At 55.3% G+C, this 25713-nt stretch overlaps 1 protein-coding gene across 5 annotated transcripts in view; it reads left to right on the top strand.

The window, feature by feature from the left end:
* Window positions 1-25713, top strand: part of GTF2IRD1 (GTF2I repeat domain containing 1) — a 110659-nt gene that overhangs the window by 62400 nt on the left and 22546 nt on the right. For 4 of the 5 annotated variants that reach the window (XM_035717841.2, XM_035717838.2, XM_035717839.2 and 1 more), the window contains exons 15-22: window positions 3462-3509; window positions 4436-4501; window positions 5495-5678; window positions 11744-11793; window positions 12013-12069; window positions 13331-13414; window positions 16931-17114; window positions 17668-17696. In XM_035717841.2, coding sequence (XP_035573734.1) covers window positions 3462-3509; window positions 4436-4501; window positions 5495-5678; window positions 11744-11793; window positions 12013-12069; window positions 13331-13414; window positions 16931-17114; window positions 17668-17696 — 702 coding nt within the window. The remainder of the gene's footprint in view (window positions 1-3461; window positions 3510-4435; window positions 4502-5494; window positions 5679-11743; window positions 11794-12012; window positions 12070-13330; window positions 13415-16930; window positions 17115-17667; window positions 17697-25713) is intronic. The other variant, XM_035717842.2, reaches the window with a different exon arrangement.

The following is a 25713-nucleotide window of genomic DNA, read 5'->3' as shown; positions in this document are numbered from 1 at the left end:
ACACTCCCTGCTGCTGCGGCCATACGCCTTTCCTGGAAGGGGACCTGAGGGGCGCATCCCAGGGTCCGGCCCCACATGAACGGATGATCGATTGCACACAGAAAAGAAAGAGCAGGCAAGACAAACAAGGGCAGCCTCAGAGACACAGAAAGAGGCATCTCTTCTGCACCCCTTAATCGGGCCGAACCTCTGTTGAGCATAGTGAGAAATGGGTGCTCCTCTGGTGCTGGCAAGAATGCAGATTGCCAAGTTGCCTTTTCAAGAAATACGTCAGCTTGAAGAGCTGTCAAAACAAGCACTTTTCTGGTAGCTCCCGGGGATCCAGTCCTGGGAAAATGATCTGAAATACGGATCGCGTCTCCCGCACGGAGATGTTCATGACTGTGTTACGGGGGACGGTGGAGAACCGGAGAGAGCCAGCCGCGCCATCAGGGAATTGTTGGTGGCAGCCTCCTGATGGACTGTCAGCCCCGCCAAAAATAGGCAGGAAGGGGGAGCACGGAAGGGCACAAAGCTGAGCTGTGTGCAACTGTTGAAAGAATAATCACCGGTTAAACAAAAAGGAAGGGATCGCCGCCATAGTAGCTATATGAGGTTACGTGGTGTGTCTTTTTGTTTCCTAAGTCAGTTAGGGTGTGCTTTTAATACCTCGGTCGGGGAGAAAGAATATTCTGGATGGGTGGGGCAGGACCGGACTTGGCAACAGTTGAGATGAGCTGAGATGACCTGAGGCTCAGGATGAGCTGAGCACCAGGGGTGGCGGGCCACCAAGGTCTCAGGGCACCGGGCTGTGGGCACAGCATTGGAAGAGAAGACTGTGGGTGTCTCTCTCCATCGGGACACCAGGGAGCTAGGCGACCGAGGACTAGCCTATGGCCATGGTCCATTTCTATTGGAAAGGCGTCTCCTCTTTGGTTTGACAGAGAAGGGGAGCCTGAGGTCTGGCACAGCCAGTCCCCCCACAAGGTCACCCAGCCTTGGGCTGGAACTCAGGTTTGCTGACCGCCTGTCCAAGGCGCCTTTCCAAGCCCCACTCAAAACCTATGAAGCGGGAAGATTCTGAGGCTTTCAGGACCGCCATGGATTAGAAGGGTGTGTGTGTGCACACGCGTGTCCGTGTGTGTGCTTTTTCTGCTTACATGTGTACATCGTAAAGTAAATGATGCAGGGCTATGTCACCCATAGAGGAGACGCTCCGCTGCCCCCTCCTCGGGCAGCTACCAATTTAGCATCCATCCCTCGTATGTCTTTTCTGCAGATGTGCATATGTACATCACTACGATTTTGCACAAATTGTCCCGCCTTCCCTGACCTGGTGCCTTGGACACCTCTAGAGCGCTGTGATGTTTGGCGTGTTATTGATCATTTCTGGAGGATGTTGCCAGTTACTTGCAGTTGAGAATGTGGGAGCCGTGACCAAGTGGGTGGGCTCGTTCAGGGTAAATAGCCCAGTCTCCAACACCTGGGTGGAGAATCTGGCAAGTTCCCCACATTTGGAATTTGGAACCCCAAAACACATGGGTCACGGCCCCCCAGGAGTGGAACCTAGCCCTCCTTACCGGGGCCGAAGATACCTGGACTTGGTAGACGGCAGAGATGGGTCCTCTCCTGCTTTGGCTTTCTAGATTGTTGCCACAGCCAGGACAATGGCACGTGGACAGCTCACGGCAGGGACAGACACCCTGGCCAGGTCTCCCCCTCTCCAACCCACCTCCTAACTTTGATTGGTGCCCCAGCCCCAGGGACTGATAGTCACCTGACTCCTTGTCATGGGTCCCCGCCCAGGAAAACTCCTGATGGCCCTGCTGGTCTCACTAGACTCCTCTCTGTCTGCCTGCCCTCTTCACCCAGAAATAGCAAAAATACAGTGTATTTGCAGGATCTTCCAGAAGCTGACCCTGAGATAAGGCTTCGCATACTTGCATGGGAGGAGGTCCAGGCACACGAACCTGGGGTGGAAGTGGGACAGGGACGGTGCAGGAGTGGTACCGGGCCCATTACCGCTGTGGACAGCTGAGTCGGGACCACCAGGGCTGCGTCAGCCGCACACTGAGTTACGCAGCCGGGCGAGGAGGGACCTGGGGTAGTGATCCTCTGGATCGCCCTGCATCGCTGGCGGAGAGCTGCCTGCCAGGCTCTGCTCCTCTGCCCTCACAGCTTGCTGGGGCTGCCACTGCAGCCAGAGTCGAGCCTTCAGGCAGAGCCCAGAGGGCCCAGCATCCGCTGCCCACAGTGTGTCTATTTCCCTGACCAAGCTTTAGGCCTGAGGCCCAGGGCTGGCCCTCTGCCTTTTCAAGTCTGCTGAGCATAGGTGCAACCCTCCAGAACCTTCCAGCGCCTTCCAAGCTACGCCCCAACCCTCAGGCTTGCCTGGTGATCCCGGGCACAGGCTCACGGTTCCCTCCATCCTGAGCGAATTTTGACTCTTGGCAGCTCTGCCGACATCAGCCCCTTGATTTCTGGCTCAGCGTCCTGTATGGGACAAGGGACCATGCCCTGTAGCCCTCGTCCCCACGTGCTCCCTCCGGGAGCAGGCGGGAGAGCAGATGGGCACTGGCCAGGAGTCTGGCAGACCTGAGGTCACCTGCTCCACCGCTCTCCAGCCCGGCTACCCGTCATGGGCCGAAACAGACCCTTGAAGGCTTAGTCCTGTGTGAAGGCACCTGGTGACACTTCCCAAATTACAGCCTCCTTCCGGTGGTTTCAAATACTGAACAGCCCTGATGCCTTCCTGGCTCTGGCCCTGGCAATAAGGGGGTGCTGCTGAGGGAGGCCCTGCAGTGTGCCTGTCCAACCCCCCGGCCCCGTGCACCCCGGTCTGCTGTCTGTGCACGTGTACTTCCTCCTCCAGCCAAACCTCAGTTTGCAACCACCCCCCGCACTGCACCCCTCTCTCCCCCCACTGCTTTCCCCAAACCCAGGTCTCCACCCTTGGTGTTCCTCTCCTGCAGAAAGCCTCCCTCAGCCCCCTCCCAGGCCACCAGGGGCCCCCACCCCCATACAGCTCCAACACTCCCCTGTTCACGCACCATGGCCTGGCTGCCTGGGGACGAGGCTGGATCTGTTGCCCTGAGCTTAGGTGAGGGTCGGTGCCATCTCCTTAGCCAACGGTCTTCACGGCATCGCTGCTGATGGGCATTAGGTGTTCGATCTGGTGTTACAGCAGGACAAGGCTTTGTCTTGTCCCTGAGTAGCCTAGCACCTAGGGCAGAACCTAGAACATGGGAAGGACCAACTGGGGTCTGGTCTCCAGAGGGGTACATGCCAAATGTGTGAGGCACCTGGCTCTGAACTTGCCCTCCTTGTGTGAAGACAAGGGTGGGGTGCCTGTACAGGATCGAGGTCCCTGATCCCTTCTGGGGGGTTGCTATGCCACACCCCACTTGTCTGGCCTGACCTTTGCAGCATTCAGCCCAGGAGGTGATGCCCGTGGCTTCCTGGCACCCTCTGTTCTCTTTCAGAGAAAGGCCCCAGCGAGGACCCGCGGCCTGAGGAGAGGCCCATGGAGGGTGAGGCGCTGTCCACCTCTCACATTTCACCCCATCACCCCATCTCTCCTCCCCTCCTGCATGCTTCCCCTCCCTGTTGTCTCTGGTTCTCTCCATCCCAAATCCCCCAATACCCTGTTTGGACGTGAGAGTCCTGCGGGCAGCCTAAGGTGGGCGGAGGTTTATAGACCTGTCTTCCAGAACTAGGAGGTACCTGGTCAGTACAAGCAGCTGTTTCTGGCAAGGGAAATGCAGAGCATTCTCTGTCTTTATTTTTATACCACCCTGCTTCTTTCACAAAGGTTTGAAGTCTGGAGTCTGAAAGAGTGCTATTGAGGCTGAGAAGCACAAAATTGGCTTTGTGTCCAAGAGATCTGCCCATTCTCAGGAACACCACTCATTCCCTTCCTGCTAAGTGAGAGTAGTGCAGGGAGAGATCAAAGTGGGGATGGCTCTGTTTCCTCTTGGGAGTATCTGCCCCAGAAATGGAATCGAGTGGGTGTGAGAGGAGAGAAGGGTCATTTCCCTAAACTCAGCCTGCCCTGGGGTGGGAGTAGAAAAGTCACTGCCACCTGGTGGTGGTGTACTCAATTTGCAGGCTTACCAGCCCCCAATAGCTGAGTCACTTCCTTGGCTGGTCTAGAGTGACAAACGCTTAGAAAGGGCTGTGGTCATTCTTAGGCTGCAAAATCTTCCAAACCTTCATTCAGGCCCAGTGACACTTTAGACCTGACTTTACAAGCAGATGTTTGAATTCAAGAATTGCAGACCTGTTTGGGGAGTCATTCCTGAGGAAACAGTTTACCTGCCTCCACCACCCCGGCCTTCCCCCATTCCAAGGTCCCAATGCAGGGTCATTCTTGGTGCCGGCAGAGCTGGGACATGAGCTGAGAAGTGGGGTGCTGCTGCCCCTGGGGAGGCCCAATAGGCTGCCTTTTGCCTTCCAGACAGCCACGGTGACGTGATCCGGCCCCTGCGGAAGCAGGTGGAGCTGCTCTTCAACACACGATATGGTGAGCAAGGAGCCAGCCAGGGCCCCAGGGCAGGTGGCACTCCCTCCCGCTGCCCTGTTTTCAGAGGGACTTTGGATCCCACTGCGCCCTGCTCTGGGACAAGGCAGGGAGGAGATGGAGGGGCTGGGGCCCATTGGGAAGGGGATGGGGACACCCAGGGAGATGAGACACTGCCCAGAACACCCCCACCACCACCACCAAAATGTGGCCCCGTCCTTCTCCATCACAATTGGCCGCAGGTCGGAGAGCCCATTCTGTCCACTGCTGTAACTGACCTCTGTCCTCAGGGACACCTTCATTCAGGGTCCTCGAGAGGACTCACACAGAGCAAGAACTTCCCTACTCGAGAGTCCAGGAAGGAGGCTGGGGGGCAGGGCAGGGGAGGCTTTTCTTTTATTAGGACCCCCAATGGTTTGCCAGGCGCTGGCTAGGGGCTTCACGCAACCTTTCCCAAAGTCCAACAAAATCCCTGTGTCCTCATACCCATTTGACGGACAGGGAGACCTCAGGCCTGGGGAAAGTGTGAGTGGCGGTGCCCGGCCTGGGCCTCAGACCTGTCCCATTCCCAAGGTATGGTGTTGGGCCACCCAGGGTTTTGGTGTCATGTATGGTAGCAGGGGGCTCTCTGGAATCCTTTCTGGCATCACAGGGACAAGTGGGCTTGGGCAGAGCCGATGCCAGGCCTCACCAGCCATTGGTGGTTTCTCATGCAGTGCCTGAGTGTGGGGGTTTAGGGGTCCCCCTGACTCAGGTTCGCATTCCTCAGCTCTGGGGCTCTGCTACCTGCGTCACATCCACTCTGAGTCCTGGTCCCTTACCTGCAGACTGGGGCAACAGGACCCAGCTCTCAGAAGGGTTGGGATGAGGTCAACTAAGCATTGACTCTCAAGAGAGCCCTGGCACCTGCACCCCCACCCAGATGTGGGAGGCTGGAGCCGTGGCTCATGGCCTCGGAGCCCTGGTGGCCCCCCTACAGTAGCTGTGTCTCCGCAGCCAAGGCCATTGGCATCTCGGAGCCCGTCAAGGTGCCGTACTCCAAGTTTCTGATGTACCCAGAGGAGCTGTTTGTGGTGGGGCTGCCCGAAGGCATCTCCCTCCGCAGGCCCAACTGCTTCGGGATCGCCAAGCTCCGGAAGATCCTGGAAGCCAGCAACAGTATCCAGTTTGTCATCAAGAGGTAAGGCCTGGTATCCCTGGGTGGCACAGCGGTTTAGCGCCTGCCTTTGGCCCAGGGCGTGATCCTGGAGACCCGGGATCGAATCCCATGTTGGGCTCCTGGTGCATGGAGCCTGCTTCTCCCTCATAAATAAATTAAAAAATTAAAAAATTAAAAAAAAAAGAGGTAAGGCCTGGCTGCAGCCACAGGGGGCCCCTCCAGGCCTGCCTGGCATCTCGGGGTAGCACCAGATTGCCATCTTCATCTTTAGATTGGGGCAGGCTTTTTTATTGTTTTGAAACTGGCAGGGGGAGGGGGGGTTTGGCCACAGTTGGGCAGGCATGAGGTTTTTGCCCAGGCCTGCTGGACCCGAAGCAACCCTACTGTTTACCTACATGTGGAATGGAAATCTGTCCGCTGGCTTGAGATCCTGGACTGTTCTGAGGATTCTCTGGGCATGTGTTGGTATCCTGGGCCAGAGGTATTGCTGAGGGCAATGCCCATTACCCCAGGGTTTTTGTCTTCGAGGGCCCAGTAGAGCTCCACATATCCAGCCTGTGTGCCCAGCTCAGACATAAAGCCCCTGTGGAGGTGGAGGCAATTATTGATTTAGGGCAGGGAGTGAGAGGGGGCTCTGGGGTGACTTGTTTGTTGGTACTGTGTGTTACTGTGGTGTCATGTGAATTTAGGCTTGGTTTGGTTGAAAGTGGCAGGAAAGAGGAGAGTCCTAAGGGTTCTTCCCCCTGGGGGATTTGAGGCCCCCAAATTGAGAGATTCATGGCATACCTTCTTGGCAGGTGATGCATTGTTGGGGGCAGGCCCCCAACAGGGCTTCATTTGCGCCAGGAGGAACAAGGAATGGGGTTCTCCAAGAGATACAAATAATGAACATGTGATTTTTGCCTTCCACAAATACATCTTGAGTGCCAGCTGTGCACTAGGCTGTGAGAAGCAGCACATGCCGAGATCTGCCCTCGAGTTGGCCAGTCTCATTGACTAAAACTACCGTATGATGTCAGGTAGAGATAAATGCTATAACCCATGGTCTGGGGGCAGAGAGGGGCAGGAGGAGCCTATCAGGAAGCATGGCATGCTGATACCTGGTGAGAGACCATTCAGGCAGAGGGAATGGCAGGTGCAAAGGCACTGAGGCATGGGCATGCTTGCGTGTCTGAAGACCAGTGAAGCACCAGCGTGGCGTGGCCATGCACAGTGAGCAAGGGAAGAGTAGTAAAGCCTAGGAGGGAGCAGGGGCCAGATTATACAGGGTCTTGGTCTAGCTTAAAGAGTTGGGATTTTATCTTATATTTAATGACAACTCACTGGAAGATCCAAGGAAGATTCTGAGAATATGATGCAATCTGGTCTTTATTTTTTTTTTTCTCCAGCTGTGAGGTAGAAGAGGATCTGGGGGCTGTGGGCAGGCAGGGGCAGAAGCAGGGACCAGCGAGGAAGCTTTCCTCTGGCCCCCGGGCAAGGTGGTAGCTTGGTGAGAAGTCCCATTCAGGCGGTATTCTGAAGATGAGCTGTCAGAATTTGCTGACATGTTGGATGTGGAATGTGAGAAAAAAAGGGATCTGAATGGCTCCGGGTCTGATCACCTGGGGTGGCGGTGATGCCATCCTCTGCGATGGAGGGGGTGCAGGCAGAGGCTGCAGTCTGGAGTCGGGTCTGATACGGGTTTGTCTGCAGTGTGTGGGGTCTTCCTGCAGGGGGGACGGCAGGTGGATAATGGGACTCACCTCCCTGCTCAGGGGAGAGGTCGGGGCGGGGACAGGACCTTGGGGCCTGAATGTTCTGAACACATCCAGAAGGGACGTGATCCCTGGGGGCGCCTGCCACATCCGACCTCCAGACTGAGAACCAGAAGCACTTGGGCAGCTCAGAGGTAGGAGCCAAGTTCACAGCACGTCCTCACGAGCTGACCTTTCTCATTGTTCAGTGCGGACACAGCTCCCCTCTGCGGTCTCACGAGCATTTTATCATGCCGCTTTACACTTAGAAAGGGAGGCAGACTAGTTGGGTGGCTCTCCGCAGACCGAGAGGCCCTCTCCGGGTGTGAGCCCAGGGTCCCTCTCCTCCCCATGACCTTGGGTAGGTGGCTCCAGGGTGTTAAACGGGAAGCACCATGCCACTTCCTGGAGTGGCAGTGGAGGTCAAGGCTCAGCAGAGGGCCTGGCACACTGTAAATACTCAATGGAGATAGGTCTGTTTTTTTTTCGTAACGTCAAGTTTATTGGAGTTTAATTATATTTGGTAAAATTCACCAGTTTTAAGTGTATAGTCCTTTGAACTTTGACAAGTTCATACGTCATATAACCACCACCACAATCAAGATGATCGGGGCACCTAAGTGCTCAGTGTTTGAGCGTCTGCCTTTGGCTCAGATCATGATCCCAGGTCCTGGGATCAAGTCCCACATCAGGCTCCCGGCATGGAGCCTGCTTCTCCCTCTGCCTGTGCCTCTGCCTCTCTCTCTGTGTCTCTCATGAATAAATAAATAAATAATCTTAGGAAAATAAAACATATGGCACAGTCCCATCACCCCAAAACGTTCCCTTGTGTCCCTTTGTGGGCCACCCCAGCCCCTGGCGACCGCCCATCAATCTTCCATCATTGTTTTGCCTTTTCCAGAATGTCCTACAAATGCAGTGACAATGTGCCACCTTTTGAGTTAGCTTTTGAGGTTTGCTCATGTGCTTTGCCTGGATGAGGATTTCCATGTCTTTAAAAATAAATCAGTTTTTTTAAGATTTTATTTACTTGGGCAGCCCTGGTGGCTCAGCGGTTTAGTGCCGCCTTCAGCCCAGGGCGTAATCCTGGAGACCCAGGATCGAGTCCCACGTCAGGCTCCTTGCATGGAGCCTGCTTCTCCCTCTGCCTGTGTCTCTGCCTCTCTCTCTGTCTGTCATGAATAAATAAATACATCTTAAAAAAAAGAAAAAGATTTTATTTACTTATTTGAGAGAGAGAGAGCACAGGAGGAGGGAGAGGGACAGAACTGAGAGGGAGAGGTCGATTCTGCCCTGTCCTGAGCAGGAAGCCAGATGTGGGGCTCAATCCCAAGACCCCAGGATCATGACCCCAAGCTGAAGGCAGACACTTAACCAGCTGAGCCAACCAGGTGCCCTCAAAATCTATCAGTTTTATTTATTTATTTTTAATCAGTTTTAAAAGTTAAGTTTAACTGATTCGAGTTTCCTGAAAGTCAAGCAAAGTCTATGATTTTGAGAGAGCGCTGAGCTGTGCTAGGTGTGACATTTGAGGGTGATTCTGAGAGATTGAGCACTTAGTATATTTATTTTGTGATTTCTCATTTTAAAAACCAGAAAATACTGCTGGGAATATTAAGTGTAAAGGAGCCACTTGTCATTTATTTTACTTTAGAGAAGGGTGCCTTTGGCAGGTGATGTAAATGTTCTGGAATCAGGTAGACATACATCTGTATAAACAACTTTGTGAACCTCCCAAGAACCCCGGGTTATGCTTCAGAGGTGAATTTTATGGCATGTAAGTTCCATCTCAATTAAGTATATGCATTTATCTTCTATATATGTATGGATACAGATACTGGTGCGTATTGGTCTGCTGAGGCTGCTGTAACAAAGGATCACAGACAGGGCGGGGGGGAGCACTGAAACCACAGAGATTTATTTCTCACTGTTCTAGAGGCTGGAAGTCCAAGATCAATGTGTTGGCAGGTTCAGTTTCACCAGAGACCTCTCTCCTTCATGTGCAAGTCACCACCTGCTCACTGTGTTTTCAGGGGGCCTTTTCTCTGTGTGCTCACATCCCTGGGGTCTCTTTCCATGTGATCTATTCTCTTCTGCTTATAAGAGCACCAGTCAGGGGATAAGGGCACACCCCCCACCATGTCCTCATTTAAATTTAACCATCTCTTTAAAGACACCGTCTTCAGATATAGTCACATTCCAAGGTACTGCAGGGTCAGGGCTTCAGCATATGAAATTCAGGGGGGGCACAGTTCGTCCCATAAAAAATACAGAGTTGACCCTTGAACATGCCCAGGGAAGTAGTGGTGGAACGTTCTGGTGGATGTTATGCATTCTGACCATGACCACCCGGCATTTGCAGACCCCAGAGGTTAGGCCACAGACCCCAGCTGCAAGTTCAGGGGTCCCTAGACCACCTACACTTCTGAGCAACTGGCTCAGAATCTGAGGCCCCCCCTCCATGACTCCCCAGGGTTCAATAACTAGCTGGAACCACTCATAGAACTCAGGAAGTGCTATATTACAATTACTTTTGTGTCAAGGATAATAATCAAGACAGGCCAAATGAAGGGACACAGAAGTCAAGGTCCCCACAGTATCAGGGCATGTCGCCCTTCAGCACCGAGCTTCAGTGTCCATGATTTTTATTGGGATTCATTATGTTGGCATGCTTGATTGCCTCTAGAAATCAGGAGGGTGGGCGGATATCAGGTGGCTCAAAGCCCCGGCCCTCTGATCACAGGGTGCATCTTCCAGAATCCTGAGTCATCTCGTTAGCATAAACTTAGGTGTGATCCCAGTGTCCCCGCCAGGAATAATAACTCAGACACTCCTGTCACTGGAGAAATACCAAAGATGAGAGGTTACCTCCCAGAAGCCAGAGACAGGAAACAAACTCTGTTATATAGCACTGATTCTAAATGCCCTGTTTTCGGGCACCTGGGTGGCTCAGTGGTTGAGCGTCTGCCTTTGGCTCAGGGCGTGATCCCGGCGTCCTGGGATTGAGTTCTACATCGGGCTCCCCACAGGGAACCTGCTTCTCCCTCTGCCTGTGTCTCTGCCTCTCTCTGTGTGTCTCTCATGAATAAATAAATAGAAACTTTAAAATAAATAAATAAAGTAAGTAAGTAAATGCTCTGTTTTCAACGCAGGCCTATCCGCTCTAAGAGAGGGAGGCATGGTCTGGAGTCAGTGGCAGGCCGAGGGCATTGAGGAGATCAGGCTGGCCAGGGGACCGTGGAATGGGGACACCATTCCTTCAAATCTCCCGAAGGGTGTCATGGGGCAGGGGGTTCATGCCGACCGGGGTTCAGTGTGAGGATGGGTCTGTGGGTGAGGCTGCCAGGAGAGGTAATGAGCTCTCTGTCACAGTGGTGGCCAGGCAGTGGCACAGAGACCCTGCCTAGAAGGGAGGCCAAAGGCCAGATTCACAGGGCACCCCCCCCAATCAGGCAGCCAATGGATGAGGATTTGGTGCCTCTTCTGGCACTAGGCACCTGGGTATCTGCCCAGAGCTGGGCTCACAGGGCTGAGTGGGGAGGGAAGGAGACACAGCCCTGCCCTGGAGTACAGCCTCAGGAGCTAGAGAAGTTTGCATGTAGAACCCCTCCGCCACTACCTCTCCCCCTTCTCCTTATGAGGAAACTGAGGCCAGGAAGTAGAATGGCGTCTCCACTGTCACCTGTGAGAGTCAGGAGCAGAGCAGGGCTCCCAGGCTAAAGTGCTCTGTGCCGACACATCAGATGAAAGGTCTCTCGGCTGGAGAGACGCCCGGGTGAGGGGGCCAGGGCACCTCACTCACCTTCTTTGTGCCTGGCTCCTCATCCTGTAAATGATGGAAACAGTACCCGCCTCAAGCAGGTCGAGAGGCCTCCAGGACATCCAGGAAGGCCTTTGTGGGGTCTAGAGTTACAGACATGAATGCAAAGCAGGGAGTTGGTCCCCGAGGCCCCAACTCCAAGTGAACCCTCCAGAAACCCCATGGGGACCTTCCCTGCCCTTCAAGATCTTGCCATGGGGTAAGCCCGGCTGCCTCTGCACTTCCAGCCGGCCCTGTGGGAAGCATCCCAGAGCCAAGGGGCGGTGTCAGCTCTGCTTGGTGTGGGTCGAGCCGGCCTCCCTCTGGGCCAGATCCGCAGAGCCCAGCACAGCCCCCCGATGTCAGGTGTGGGTCGGCAGGACAGGTGCCAGGCTGGGGGGATGCTGGTGTGGGTGAAGGGACAGGAACCCCAGAGCTGGGCTGTCCAGAGCTGGGAGGGCCTGTTGCATAGCTGTGTAGACTCAGGGGTGTGGAATGAGGCTGCAGAGGGAGACCCGGAGGGGCCTCAGTGATTGCCCTGCTGTGTTTTCCAGGCCTGAGCTGCTCACCGAGGGAGTCAAAGAGCCCATCACGGACAGCCAAGGTACCCCGCGCAAGGTCATGGGCTGAGGCACCGGCCAGATGGGTGGGGGGTCCCCGGTCTGTGCCACCATCCCTCATCCTTCCTCTCTCCTGGTCCCGCCTCCCCTGGTGCCCCCACCACCCTCCCTGTCGGGTTCCCCCCCAAAGATACCACCTCTGTGCCTGGGTCCCAGGAGCTGACTGCTCACCCTGGCTTCTCTCCCCCCCTCCCCGCCCCCAGAGAGGGATTCCGGGGACCCCCTTGTGGACGAGAGCCTGAAGAGACAGGGTTTTCAAGGTAAGGTTGCAGCTCAGGATGGAGTCAGCTGTCCCAGTGCCATGATCTGACCTGGCTTGGGTTTGGAGGGCCAGGCTGTGGGTGGGAGGGGCTGACCTCCCCACGTCAGGGCCTGGGGGACTGGGTGAGGCTGGCTGGCAGGTGGGGCAGGAAGAGAAGTCTCCATCAGGGTGTAGAGGGGATGGCAGGGCGCAGGGCAGGGGCCGGCCTGCTGTCCATCTGACCCACTCCCTACCAGGCAGTTAGCTGTCGTCTAAATGCGGAAGCCCAAGGAGGCCAAGTGCCCAAGGGCCAGGGGGTCTGTGGAGGAGAATCAAGAAGGACTGAGAGGCAGTGAGCAGGGAGGAAGATGGATGGAAGGTAGGAGAAGCTTGCACCAATGCAGGCGGGGTGGCAGGCAGGAGAAACAGAAGCAGGGAGTCCGTGTGCATGTGAGGACCACTCAGGGGTGTGGCCATGTGTCCCCGAGGCCGGGTGTTCCCCACGTGGCCCCTGGCTGATCCCTGTGGCTCTGAGGGGACAGACCAGCGAGACCAGTGACAGGAAGGGCCAGCCCAGGGAGTGGGGCGTCCAGAGGTAGGACCCAGATCCTGGAGGGGCAGCTGCTCCCTGCCCTGTCTCCCTGCCCCCCGGGCAGCAGAACCACCAGCTGTGACGAGGGACCCTGATGGCTCTCAGCCCACTCACAGCTCCTCATACCCAGCCTCACAGCAGAGGGGGTCCTCACCACACCCCCACCACCCAGTCACCCAGAGGTCCACTCCCTTCCTCCCTCCCCATTCTCTCCCCAGGCAGTGCCAGGCTACAACCTCTTGAGGTCCGCAGCCCATCTGGGGCCCCTATAGCATAGGCTGGCCCATGGAGTCCTTAGCTGATGCCCCCAGCAAAGGGGAGCGACCCAGAGTGGTCCTTCCCACCGCCCCCCCCAAAGGCCCTGCCCCTAGCCCACCAGGGCGCCAGAACCTGCTGCCTCTCATGGGGCCTCTTACCTTTCAGGCTTATTTACTGGTTTGGTGGTTTTCAAATGTCAACAATTAACTTAATTTCCCACTCATGGCTGTTGTCACAACCGCGTGCGTCCTTCCGGAAAAACACATCTCTGTCTAGATGTTCCTTCTGAAGGACTCTGAGGGGCCCACTCGGAGGATCTGATAATTGCCAGAGAAGGAGTTCCCCATAATTAGAAAATCATATTCCTTAAAAGTCCCCAAGTGCCCTTTAATTTAACGGCCCAAATCCATAATTGTTTTTCACTTCGCAGAAAATTATGATACTAGACTCTCGCGCATCGACATCGCCAACACGCTGAGGGAGCAAGTCCAGGATCTGTTCAATAAGAAATACGGTGAGCCCCGGGGCACCCAGGCGGGAGCAGCCCGGCGCCCTGGGAAGAGAGGCAGGAGCTTCCCACCTAGAGCCGTGGTCATTTCTGGGAAAACCATTCGTTCGTTCACGGACATTGCTTGAGCACCTACTACGTGCCAGACTCTGGGGGTAGAGCAGTGGAGGAAACAGAGCCCCTGCCCTCTTGGGCCCTGTAAACCAATGAGGTAAGACAGATATTCAGGAACTACACATGGAATCTACTAACAGGGAGGACCTATTCCATGATTTTGCAGGAAAAGAGCAAGCTGCTCGAGAGAGGATAATTTGGATACTTACCTTGGACTGGGAACCAGGGAGGCCTCTCTAAGGAGAGAACTGAAGGGTGGGTAAGGAGTTAATGTGGCAGCGTGTGAAGGCAGGACAGTCCAGCTGCGGTAATAGCACGTGCAAAGGCCCTGCTGTTCGTCCTCGGAAGGGACAGGAAGCTGAAGTAGGGGAGTCAGGCTGGAGCGGAGGGGCCCCGTAGAGGCTCCCAATCCAGTTACTATGGCCACAGACCAGATCACCCCAGATTGAGCAGCCTACAATCACGATGGCTATTATTCTTTCTCATGGGATCAATAAGTCCAGAGTCTGGGAGCAGCTCTGGGTGGCTCTCCTCTGGAGTCTGGCCTGAGGTTGTAGGCAGAAGGTGGCCAAGGCTGGAGTCCCCTTGCCAGCATCTTCACTTCCGGTGTTTGCCGGCTGGGCCGGGGGAGCAGCTGGTGCTGGAGTAGCCAGGCCCCTGGGGCATCTCTCCCCGTCTCTGTGCCTTGTCTCCACAGGGACCCTCCAACGTAGCTTCCCCAAGGTGGCTGGATTGTGAACCAGTCTCAGAAGCTATGCATCGTCACCTCCACCACATGCTGTTGGTCGAGGTCATTAGAGTCCCACCCAGGTTCAAGGGGTGGGGACAAAGGCCCCAGTTCTCTGTGAGGGAGTGTCGACGTGTTGCTAAGAGGAACATGTGGGATGGGAGAAATATTGGTGCAGCTGTCACTGGACAGTATAATCGGCCACAGCTCATAGCATGGAAAGTCCAGCAGCCTTCAGGATCCACTGGTTCCAGCAGGTCAGAAGTATCCTTGGTGTCTCTCCACCATGTTGGCATCAATCTCAGGCTGGCTTCCCACTTGCTGGCAGAAGGCCACAGCTGGTCGAGACATCCCACCTACATCTTGGGGAAGGAGAAAGAGAGCTGGCTGCTCCACGGGCTTTCTCCAGAGAGTGAAGGATTTCTTTCCTAGAATTCCCTGAGCCTTCTCCTTGTTTCTCACTGGTCCCCCCTGAGTCACATGTCCATTCCTCACCCAGTCACTGTGACATGGAGGGTGTTGGGGGGTAGAGCACGTGGGCCTGGAGACAGGTGGACACCCAAACTGTCAGCCAGAGAGAAGGGGCGGCGCCCTTACCAAGGGGAAACCAGGAGGAGATGATGGGTTCCATCTTGGATGTGTTGAGTTTGAGGGCTGAGTGGAGATAACCCATAGGCAAGTGGAGATCTGGTCTGCTGTTCAGAAGTGTCTGGATTGGATGTAAACCTTAGGCCATGAGGGTAGAGGAGCAAGAAAGATTATCCAGACCAAAGGCTAAGAAGCCCTGGTGTTTAGAGGTCAGGTCCAGAGGCAGCAGAGTGACCTGAAAGGGGGGAAACTGGGAAAATGGGGCCATGGACATCGAGAAGAGGGCTTCAGGGAGGGCAGCATGGTCATCAGTGCCAGACTTTGTTGAAAGAAGTGCAAGTGTTACTGGATTTGGCACCATGGAGACCGTAGTGCTCCCTCGCACCGGTGGATTGTGGGTATAAATTTTCCTGTGTGTCCAATTATTTTTTCATTTCAAAAAGGATTGCCTAGGGACCCCTGGGTGGCTCAGCAGTTGAGTGTCTGCCTTTGGCTCAGGTCGTGATCCTGGAGTCCTGGATCGAGTCCCACATCGGGCTCCCTGCATGGAGCCTGCTTCTTCCTCTGCCTATATCTCTGCCTCGTGCTCTCTCTCTGTGTCTCTCATGAATAAATAAATAAAACTTAAAAAAAAAAAGGATCTCCTAGCAATTGCATGTAAACTAGTTAGCAGCAAAATCAGGGTAAAGAATTAAAAAGGGGGCACATAGGGATGCCTGGGTGGCTCAGTGGTTGAGCATCTACCTTCAGCTCAGGGTGTGATCCCAGTCTGGAATCGAGTCCCACATCGGGCTCCCTGCATGGAGCCTGCTTCTCCCTCTGCCTGTGTCTCTGCCTCTCTCTGTGTGTGTCTTTCATGAATAAATAAATTAATTAAAATAATAATAATAAATTATAAAAACAAAGGGCAGCTGGGGTGGCTCAGTTGGTGAAGCATTTGCCTTCGGCTCAGGTCATGGTCCTGGGATCAAGCCTGTCATCAGGCTCTCTGCTCAGTGGGGAATCTGCTTCTCCTTCTCCCTCTACCCCCTCCCCTGCTCGTGCACACAGTCTCTCTCTCTCTCTCTCTCTCTCTCTCTCTCTCTCTCTTTCAAATAAATAAGTAAAATCTTTAAAAAAAAATTTTTTTAAACAGGCTGACAATCCATCAAGACAGAGTAGGCTCAGGGAGACAAGATAGGGAATGGCTGTGGATGGCTACAGGTTTTTTTTCCTGGAGTGACGAATATGTCCTGGAACTAGCTAGTGGTGATAATTTCACCACCTCACGTGTATACCCCAAACCCTTGGATTGTGAACTTAAAATGGCCAGCTGTATGGTTTGGAAATTCTCTCAATGAAAAAAAACCACAAAACTGGGCTGGAATGATGGCACCAAGACAGGCGTAATAGGAAGCCCTCGAGATTCTGTACTTGATGGATGCAGATGACAAATCGGGCTCTGAGTTTCCTGGGAGCCAGAACAAAAAGGGAAATACCATTCCCAGTGTCCCTGAGATAAAAATTAGTTTACTGCACAGAGAAGGTTCTGCTTTTGCCCTTTGAGCTGAGACGTGCAGAGATTTCTGCATTGTGTCTTCATAAAGGGACATCCTGCGATGCAGGGGATGATGCTCTCAATGAGCCCCTTGGAGGGATCCCAGTGAACGCCTTCCCTCTGTCCAGGAGGGACCCCAAACGCAATCTGCCCTCAGACCAGGCAGGTCCTGAACCAGGGTGAGGCAGAGCCTGGGGTCGGGGGACTTCTGGGGGGCCAGACGTTGTAGGGAAGGGCTAGCCATGCCCTTGGGTCCCATCTTCCAGGTGGGCCTCCAGATTCTCAGCCTGTGAGGCTGAGGAACCTGAGCTGCCCTCTCCCCCGTGGCTGAAGCCATACGTGCTCAGCCCATTCCTCAGTCCCCCTGGACACTCTGGACCCCTACACGACCCACTCACTAACTCCTGGTCCCCACTGATTGTGCCTTTTTACGGGGCTACACACCAGCCCCCTTAGACCGCCACGTGCATGCCCTCCCATCACATTTGCGCCCCTGTGCCCACACAGCAGCACTGCTCTGGCTCTTGATGACAATTCCTCTATCCGTTCTCAACAGGAGAAGCCCTGGGCATCAAATACCCAGTCCAAGTCCCCTACAAGCGGATCAAGAGTAACCCCGGCTCAGTGATCATTGAGGGGCTCCCCCCAGGAATCCCGTTTCGGAAGCCCTGCACCTTTGGCTCCCAGAACCTGGAGAGGATCCTCGCAGTGGCTGACAAGATCAAGTTCACAGTCACCAGGTACTCAGGGGAAGGGCGAGGAGGCCAGGCTAGCATGGGGGCTGGGGGGGCTCTTGGCCTTGCCTTTGACCTTGCCCTGCCCTGTTCTGCCCTCCTGACTGGTGCCATCCTGGGTCTCCAAGGTGGGCGTGGGGGAGGAGGTTGCAGAAGGGTGACTGCAGGCCAGCCAGGGTGCAAGGAACCCCACCTCCACCACCACAACAGGGGTGGCCTTCCTGTCACCTCCTGCCCACCTGCAGCACCCACTCATTGCCCTCCCAGCCCCAGGGAGAGGTAGTCAGCCCACTTTGGAGGGGAGGACACTGAGACAGGTGATTTGTCTGGGGTCACACAGAGCCAGCCTGGTCGGAGCTGGCAGGAGGCCCTGGCCACCCTCCCACACAGCAGCACTGCCACATTGTCATGGTGTCAGCCCCAGTAGTGAGTCCCTGGGCAGCTTATTAAAACACCAGTCTGATGCAGCAGGTGTGGGGTAGCCCCAGACATTCCTGGAGAGCTCCCAGGTCCCCACCCCGCCCCCGCCCTGATACTCCCATCTCTGTTTCTCTTCCAGGCCTTTTCAAGGACTCATCCCAAAGCCTGGTAAGAGGCACTGGCTGCGGGGGGGGCCGCATGGCGTGGGAGGCCGGCTGCCGCGCTGGGGGCCAGAGGCTGGAGCCCGGCTTACTGTGGGATGCCAGGCCCTGCCCTTCTGTCTCCCACCTCCTCTGGGTACCAGCCCCAGGTCGGAGGAGGAAGGCCACACTGGAACCTGCGGCAGAGGAAGGGGGTAGCAGAGGGTGGCAGGGGGGCGAGTGTGACTCATGTGCTCCAACCCCGCCAGGGTTCAGGAGGGAGGGAGGGGCCAGACCAGGTCAGTGCCCTCCAAGCCTGCTGAAGGGGCCTGGATGACCTGAGTGCATGGATGAGGTTGGAGACAGGTGGTTCCTAATCACAGAGGGAGGGGCTTCCGCATAAAGCTCAGTGGTAAGATGCTGGTAAGTGCTTCCGCCTTTCAAAGCGGCCACCCCCTCCATCTCCTCCATGGGCTGTGTCCTGGCCTCCCAAACCCCGGATGAGAGGGGTGCCTGGCTGGCTCAGTCGGTAGAGCACACGACTCTTGAATTTGGAGTCGTGAGTTTGAGCCCCACGTTGGGCATAGAGATTACTACAAGAAAACAAAAAGTGAGAAAAGACCAAAAAAACCCTGAGTGAGCAGAGACAGTCTGTGTCCCTGCAGGGTGATGTGCCTACGTCGTGAGCACTCTGGGCTGGCCAGGATCCCCAGGGCTGAGGCTGCAGATGCCGAGTTGCTGACCGCAGGTCCTGTGTATGGAGAGATGGGAAGCCTTGCGGCCCAGCCCCAGCCCCAGCCCCACCCCGGGAGACCCTGCAGCTGCCCCAGGCCCTTGCGGAGGCTTTGCTGATGTGCTGAGAATGGGGGGATATCTGGAACATAGAGAGCCCTTTGGAACAGGAATCCAATGTCATGGTCACAGTAATGCCCCCCCCCCCACTCCCACCCCAATGCACACTGACCCCTGCACCCCAGAGCTTCCAGTCCCTGGGTCAAGGCCTGACTTGGTGGGCTTCTAGGGAAGGGGCAAGAGGCCATCAAACTGTGAGAGGGCAGGACTTACTGAGGGGCGTAGAGATGGGGCCACTGCTGCTGTGCTGAGGGACCCCAAAGAGGAGGAGTGAGACTGGGGGCTGGCACCACTCCCTTCTCTCCAGCCATGGGAGCCAGGAAACACCTTTCCTGGTGTCACCCATGGCCCCTGACCCATGCCTGCCTTGGGACAGGATGCCCAGCCCTCTGTGGACCTGCTTTGCTCCGGGACCATGGTGGGCAGCCTGTGGTCTGCTCACCTGCCCTGTGGCAGGGGCCCCAATCTGCCAGGCCCTGGGGCTGATTGCTGAGCTCCTTCGACTCAGCTCCCAGCCCAAAGGGGGTTTGTGCCTGTGTCGGGGTCAGTGTTGGGCAGCAGAAAAGGAAGCACAGACCCAGCAGTGGGAAGAATGGCCAGCCTCCCTCTGCTGAGGGACAGCAGAATGGCAGTAAGGCAGTCAGTGCTCCCAGCCCCTGCTTCCAGAAGGAAGGGTCTTCGTGGGGGCCTGAACCAGTAGCTGCTCGGGCAGGGCAGGGGCAATGCACAGGGGCAGCGCTTTGACTGTGACCTTTTCCTGTGTCCTTTGATGGAGGAGGAGACTGAGGCACAGGGAATATCAGTGACCTTGCCCGGATGCCCCACCTGTAGTGAAGGAACTGTTGGCACCAAAGCCTGGCTCCCTGCAGGGAGGCCCAGTGATCCGGGTGCGATGTCATTCCGAGCCGCCGGCCGCCGGCCAGGTGGTGGAATGTCAGGCTTTGGGGATGAACACAGCGGGGCAGAGGGGCAGCCAGCAACCTTCACACTGAGCACGGAGCTTCCGGGCCCTTCCACTAACAAGGGCTTGCCCTCCGGCTAGGGGAGCTGGTGGCCCATTTGCTGTTAGAGCAACTTCTTGAAGCCTCTCAGCCAGTCTGGCTGTCTGCCTTCCCCTCGGCCTTTGCTTTGGCTCCTCTGTGTGCAGAGAGCTCTGGGAAATGCTTTCTTGGCCCACGTGGTGTGGAAGAGGGTGGCAGGCTGCCTGGAAGAGGAGATGGGAAAGTAGGCCTGGCCCAGCCCTCAGGGTGCGTCTGCCAGTGCCTTTCCAGGCATTGGCACTCCAGTCTGGGTGGCACCCTGGAGGGGCCGGGACAGACGGGGTGGCCAGCCAGCTCTGTGCTTACTCATGCCACTTGTCCTGCTGGACTGGGAAGGCGTCCAGGCTCACAGGGGCCTCCGAGGGCTCACCGGAGGTCATAGCCTGTCCCCAAACCCTCCATCAGATAATCGCAAAAGCCTGGCACAGGCCAGCTCCCGGGGAACCGGAGCAGGAGCTCAGGTCTCTGGAGGGGGCAGGACATTAGCAGGTGCCATAATCTGGAAGAAGGTGGGCTGAACCAGATGCAGGTGTCCTGGGCATGTGGAGGGGTTACAGAAAATCTGATTTGTGTTGTGGGTCGGGGGCAGCACGTGGGCCATAGGAAAGCACAGGCTGGTGTTCAGACAGACCCAGGTTCAAATCCCTGCACCCTCTTTACTAGCCTTGTTACCCTGGGCTCATAATTTCACACCCCCAAGCCTCTAATTGCTCATCTGTATGATGGAGAAAGGCATACCTGCCTCCTTAGGTGATCGGACTTGGATAAAGGTGGGCAGTGACAGGCAGGCTGCGGAGGGGCTTCATTGTGATGCTTAAGTGAGACATTTGTAAGTCCTTCAGCCCTGGACCCGCTGTGATAGGAAGTGCTCTCAGCCAGTGGGGGTGACGGTTGTTATTCCTGAGGCTTAGGAACGCTTCCTGGAGGAGGTGGCATTGAGCAGAGCCTTGGAGATGAGCAGAACAGCGTGCAGTGCTGACCTAGGGCCCAGCCTGAGTGAAGGCACAGAGGGGCTGTCAGGGGATGTGGCTGGGCACAGGTAGGGGGTGAAACCAGCATGGCCAGGAGGGTGTGGTGTGGCGTGGCAAAGACACAGGCCTTATCCTGGGCACAGCAGGGCCTTCAAGATACTTTCCTGTTTCTTTTGTCCTCTTCCAAAAGTACGGAATGAAAACTCAGAAGCACAGGATTTGTAAAACTAAACCAGATTCCTACCAAAAACCTTCATTGCACAGTGGGAGAATCTGAGTCCATGTTCATCCCCTTTTCCCTGAACTCATGTGCAGGTTCTGGAAAGATTCATAGTGCCAGGGAGATAGGGACAGGGGAGGGCCTACCAAGTCTTGAACGTTGTGTGTCCACGTTGGTACCTATAAGACATCCCTGGACAACTGTCCATGCAGATGGTTGTTGCTCCCCATTGAGGCTTTCCCAAGGCCTGGAACCTTCTATGAAGCCCACCCGTGCAGCCACTTGCATACAGCAGAGGGTTTGAGCAAGAGCAGACCAGAGAGGGCACGGCCAGTAGGCGGTACAAGGATGTGAGGGCGGATCAGGGGTGGGCTGGGGGCTGGGGAGGTGCAGGGGCGTGAGGTTTGCTCCCAGAACCTGGAGGGGGGGGGGGTATCCCTGGGAGGGGAAGCCTGTGAAGGATGGCTCTCAGATTTTCTAGGTCATTTATTAAAGCCTCCCAGAGAAGCCTTTCCTAACAGAACCATCCTGAGAAAGTGAATTCTAAAGGAAATGATACTTTGAAGATCAATGGGTCGTTAAACCTGGGGCTTTCCCAGTGCTTCCTGGAATGTGAGCTGGGCGGAGTGGGGCGAGGGTATGTCAGCTCCTGGGCCAGCTTTGTTCTGGGTCAAAAGAGATGAGCCCAGGGACCTTTAGTATTGTCCCAGCTGGGTACATCACATCTGCCCTGGGGCCTCAGTTCTCCCCCTGGTGTCTAGTAGCCCTTTCTGCTCCTGCTGAGTGTTGGCCAGGTGCCTGGCTTATAATATAAGATGGGCTTGGGCCAAATCTGAAACCGTGGGTGGGACTTCGGATCTCAGGTCAGGAGAGCTGTGGGCCAGGAGCTTGATCGATCCCTAGGGGTTGGGGATGCTGGCTGGAGGGGGTCTGATGGGGGGGAGCCCAGGGCTGCAGATGGATGGCAGGGCCAGGCCCTCCACTGGTACCGGACTGAGCTCCAGCCCTGCCCGCAGTGGCCCAAGTGACCAAGGCCTGACCTCAGGAGCCCTAGCGTGTGGGCCCAGGAAAGGTGCACACCCTTGGAGCTGCTTGCCTCCTCACTGGGCGGCTCCTCACCTAGCACACACCTACCTGCCCAGGGGCATTGCATTAAAGCAGGGAGGCCAGGCCCGGCATGGAGCAGGGAGGCAGTTGCCTGGGGACTGCACAGGAGTCCCTGCCCGCCTAGCCCCAGGCACCCAGCTCTCGGGCACAGATGTGCATCAGGGGCCACAGGCCACGGGTCCCCACAGAGCACAGTGGTAGTATTTGCTGTGGAGAGGGATCTGGGTGAGCCTGGCACCAAGTCAAGGCATTCTCTCAAAACCCAGAAGGGCCCATGGCCATCAACACCCAGGACAGCAGAGGAGGGTGTTCAAGGTAATGCTGGGAAGAAGCAGTGGCAGTGCAGGAAGGAGAAGCCCTCGTAACCACCACAGAACATTCTAGTAGGTCATAAAAACCTGAAGGGAAACACAGATATGCGCCCGTGGTGGAAATTTGGAAGACAGAACTCTAAGTGCCCAGATGGCTGTTCATTTTTATGATGATACATTTCTTCCAGATTTTTCCCCAAGCTTTTTAATTTTACATCTCACTGTTCTATAAATTAATGTACATACACAATGAAAACATAAGCATTCCCCGATGTTTTTAAAACTCTTTATGATATTCCTTCATCAGTCTGCTTCATAGTTATGGAACTGTCCTGTCCCCCAAGGGGTGGACATTGGACACCACCTCACACTGTGGACACCTAACATCTACGTCATGCTTATGATCTGCCAGTTACAAAGCCTTCCCATAGCAGCACATGGGATCCCCCCCAATAACCAATCTTAAAGGAAGAACCTGAGTTTCAGAGAGGTTAAGAAACTTGATCAAAGGGATCCCTGGGTGGCGCAGCGGTTTGGCGCCTGCCTGGAGACCCGGGATCGAATCCCACGTCGGGCTCCCGGTGCATGGAGCCTGCTTCTCCCTCTGCCTATGTCTCTGCCTCTCTCTCTCTCTCTCTCTCTTTCTCTCTCTGTGACTATCATAAATAAATAAAATTAAAAAAAAAAAAGAAGCTTGATCAAGGTCACACAGCACGTGCCCTTGCTTCCGGATCTTTCTTCCACAACAGGCAGCACTTTGCTGCTGCCTTCTGGCTGCCAGCATCTATAACAATGACCCTGCCTCTCCCTCCTTAGGCGCAAAATTAATCCTTTGAGTTTATTCATTTGTGCAACAAAAATCTATTGAAGGGGCATCTGGCTAGCTCAGTCAGAAGAGCATACAGCTCTTGACCTTGGGGTTGTGAGTTCAAGCCCCATGTTGGGTGTAGAGATTACTTTTAAAAATTATATATACATATATTTATATATATGTATGTATGTATGTATTTATACTGCCTACTTTATCGCAAGCAGAATCTAGGAATACAAAATAGACAAAAAATTTCTACCCTTGTGGAGCTTTATTTTCTAACGGGGAAGCTAAGAAGGACAAAGCAATGTATTCAATAGTGAGAAGCGACATGGAGACATACAACACAGGACTGTCAAAAAGACAATTTTAGATAGGCCAGCAGGAGTTGAGGCCTGAAAGAAATAAGGGTATGAGCCATGTAGAAATCTCCATCGGGGAACAAAAAAAGAAAAATCTCAGTCGAAGCATCCAGGGAAGGAGTTAGTGCAAAGGCCCTGAGGCCCTGGACATATTTTGAAAGTATACGGCTAACAGGATTGCTGATGGTGGAGAGTATGGGATGTGAGCAAAAGATTTTGTCCTGAGCAGCTGGAGGGCAAGAAGGGTCCGGATCTGAGTGTCAGGCAAATTAGACACCAAAGTGACCAGGTCAAACCAGATCTATAAACTATAAATCAGAGAGTGTCCTGCTGGAGACGTACAGGTGGGAGCTATTCCACATGTAATGTGTTTGAGTCATGAAACTGGATCACCGTGGGGATGAGTGTCGACAGTTGGAAGGGGTCCAAGAGAGCCCTGGGCCCTCCCGCATTTAGATGTTGGAGATAGGGCAGTCCCGGTGGCGCAGCGGTTTAGTGCCGCCTGCAGCCCAGGGTGTGATCCTGGAGACCCGGGGTCGGGTCCCGCATCGGGCTCCTTGCATGGAGCCTGCTTCTCCCTCTGCCTGTGTCTCTGCCTCTGTGTGTGTGTGTGTGTGTGTGTGTGTGTGTGTGTGTGTGTGTTTCTCATGAATAAATAAAATCCTAAAAAAAATAAAAATAAATTTAGATATTGGAGACAGGAGAAGAGACAGGCGGGCGGCCAGGGACAGGCCAAGTGAGAAACTTGGAGGTGACCACTGAACCACGTGCTGCATTCAAGGTCAAGTATGGGAGACCTGAGACTGGACCATGGGGGTTGAGTGTCCCCCAGAGGTCATGGGCAGTGTGGTTAAGAGCAGTTCTGGGGAGGGGACCTGAGTGGAGTAGCAAGCTTCAGAGGGAATGAGAGCAGAGAAATGGGTCGCAGCAGGGACAGATGGCCCTTGAGGGGCAGGAGAGAGATGGGGCGGGTCTACCAGCTGAAATGGGATCAGGAGCGGGTTTTAGAGGTAAGAATAGCCACAGCATGAGTTTAGAGAAATGAGTCAGGGGGAGGGAGGCAAGAAGAGGGACACTCCCCTCCCCACCCCCCAAAACAGGATGGATGGAAGAGGGGAGCTGAGAACTGCGGGGAGATCGCCTGCCGACTCTTCCTAGGGGGACAGGGACGTGATGGGGCAGGGGCGGTGGGTCCCAGTAGGGGTGAGAGACTGGTGGTGTCAGGTCCCAGAGGCAAGGGTTAGAAAGATGGGAAGGGACAGTCCTGTTCCATCCTATGGGCCACCTTAGAAGATGGTCGCCACTGTAGGTGACACAGCAGGTCGAGGCACAGAGGGCCAGGGGCTTGGAAAACGTGTGTGCGCAGGTGGATTGGTCCCCAGGAAATGCAACGGGAGCCTTGAGGGCGTCCTGAGCACCAGAGCCTAAGGTCAGTGCCACCTGCAGGCAAAGACCAGCCCTTCTGCCCCCTGGAGACCTAGTTCCCTGCCAGGCCACCGGAATCTGAGACCAGGGGAAGGCAGGCATTCCACAAGCGCGGGTAGCTGTGAAATGACTGTGCCCCGCTTCTGCTGAGCACCGCCCACACATGCCAGGGCCCGCGGAGCCCTCCACAAGCCTGTCGGGTAGACGAGACGCCGGGTAGACGCCGTTGTCATCCCCGCGTCGCGGCTGAGCACACTGAAGCTGCAGGAGGCGGCCTGGCTTAGGACGGGGCCTGGGACACCCCCAGGTCTGTGCTCTTCTGGGCAGCGGGGGAGAAGGGTAGCGAAGGAATGAGGCCAGGATTAGAAAAGGCAGAGACCACAACTTTGCTGGTGACTCAAGCTTTATCTTGTAGCATTGGAGGCTTTTTTTTTTTTTCAGTCAACAAAATGATAGGATCAGGTTTGCATTGTCTTACAATTACCATGGTAACCACGCCTCCACCCACCACTGGGTGGATTGGAAAAGCAACACTGGGGTGGGTAAGCCAGGGAGGGGTGAGGAGGCTGACCCCAAGCCGGAGGTGGGTGGTGCTGGGATGTAGAGGTGGCAGCAGTGTGGGAGGGAAGCCGGGGGAAAGTTCTGGAAGGATCACAGTGGTACCCATGCTGCAGGCAGGGTCTCCGGGCCGGTGGACCTCCAGGGGCCAGGGAGCCTTGGTGGGACCTGACTGGTGCTGCTTTAGCACAGGGTGGTGAGGGGGCTGGGCACGGTCCCTGTGAGGGTGGCCGCTGCCACCACCACTCAGACCAGCGCATGGTCAGTGGACAGGGCCTGCGAAGGACCAGAGAGAGGCGGAGCCCCAGGGAAAGGAGATGGAGGGATTTGCTGGTAAGAAGATCTGAGAGCAAGGCCTTTCTGGGAAAGGAAATAACTTTCTAGAACT

The sequence above is a fragment of the Canis lupus genome, chromosome 6 (assembly GCF_003254725.2).
Source record: "Canis lupus dingo isolate Sandy chromosome 6, ASM325472v2, whole genome shotgun sequence".
NCBI classification, from domain to species: domain Eukaryota; kingdom Metazoa; phylum Chordata; class Mammalia; order Carnivora; family Canidae; genus Canis; species Canis lupus.
Note: the sequence above shows the minus strand (reverse complement) of the source record. Positions and strands in the feature narration are given on the sequence as shown.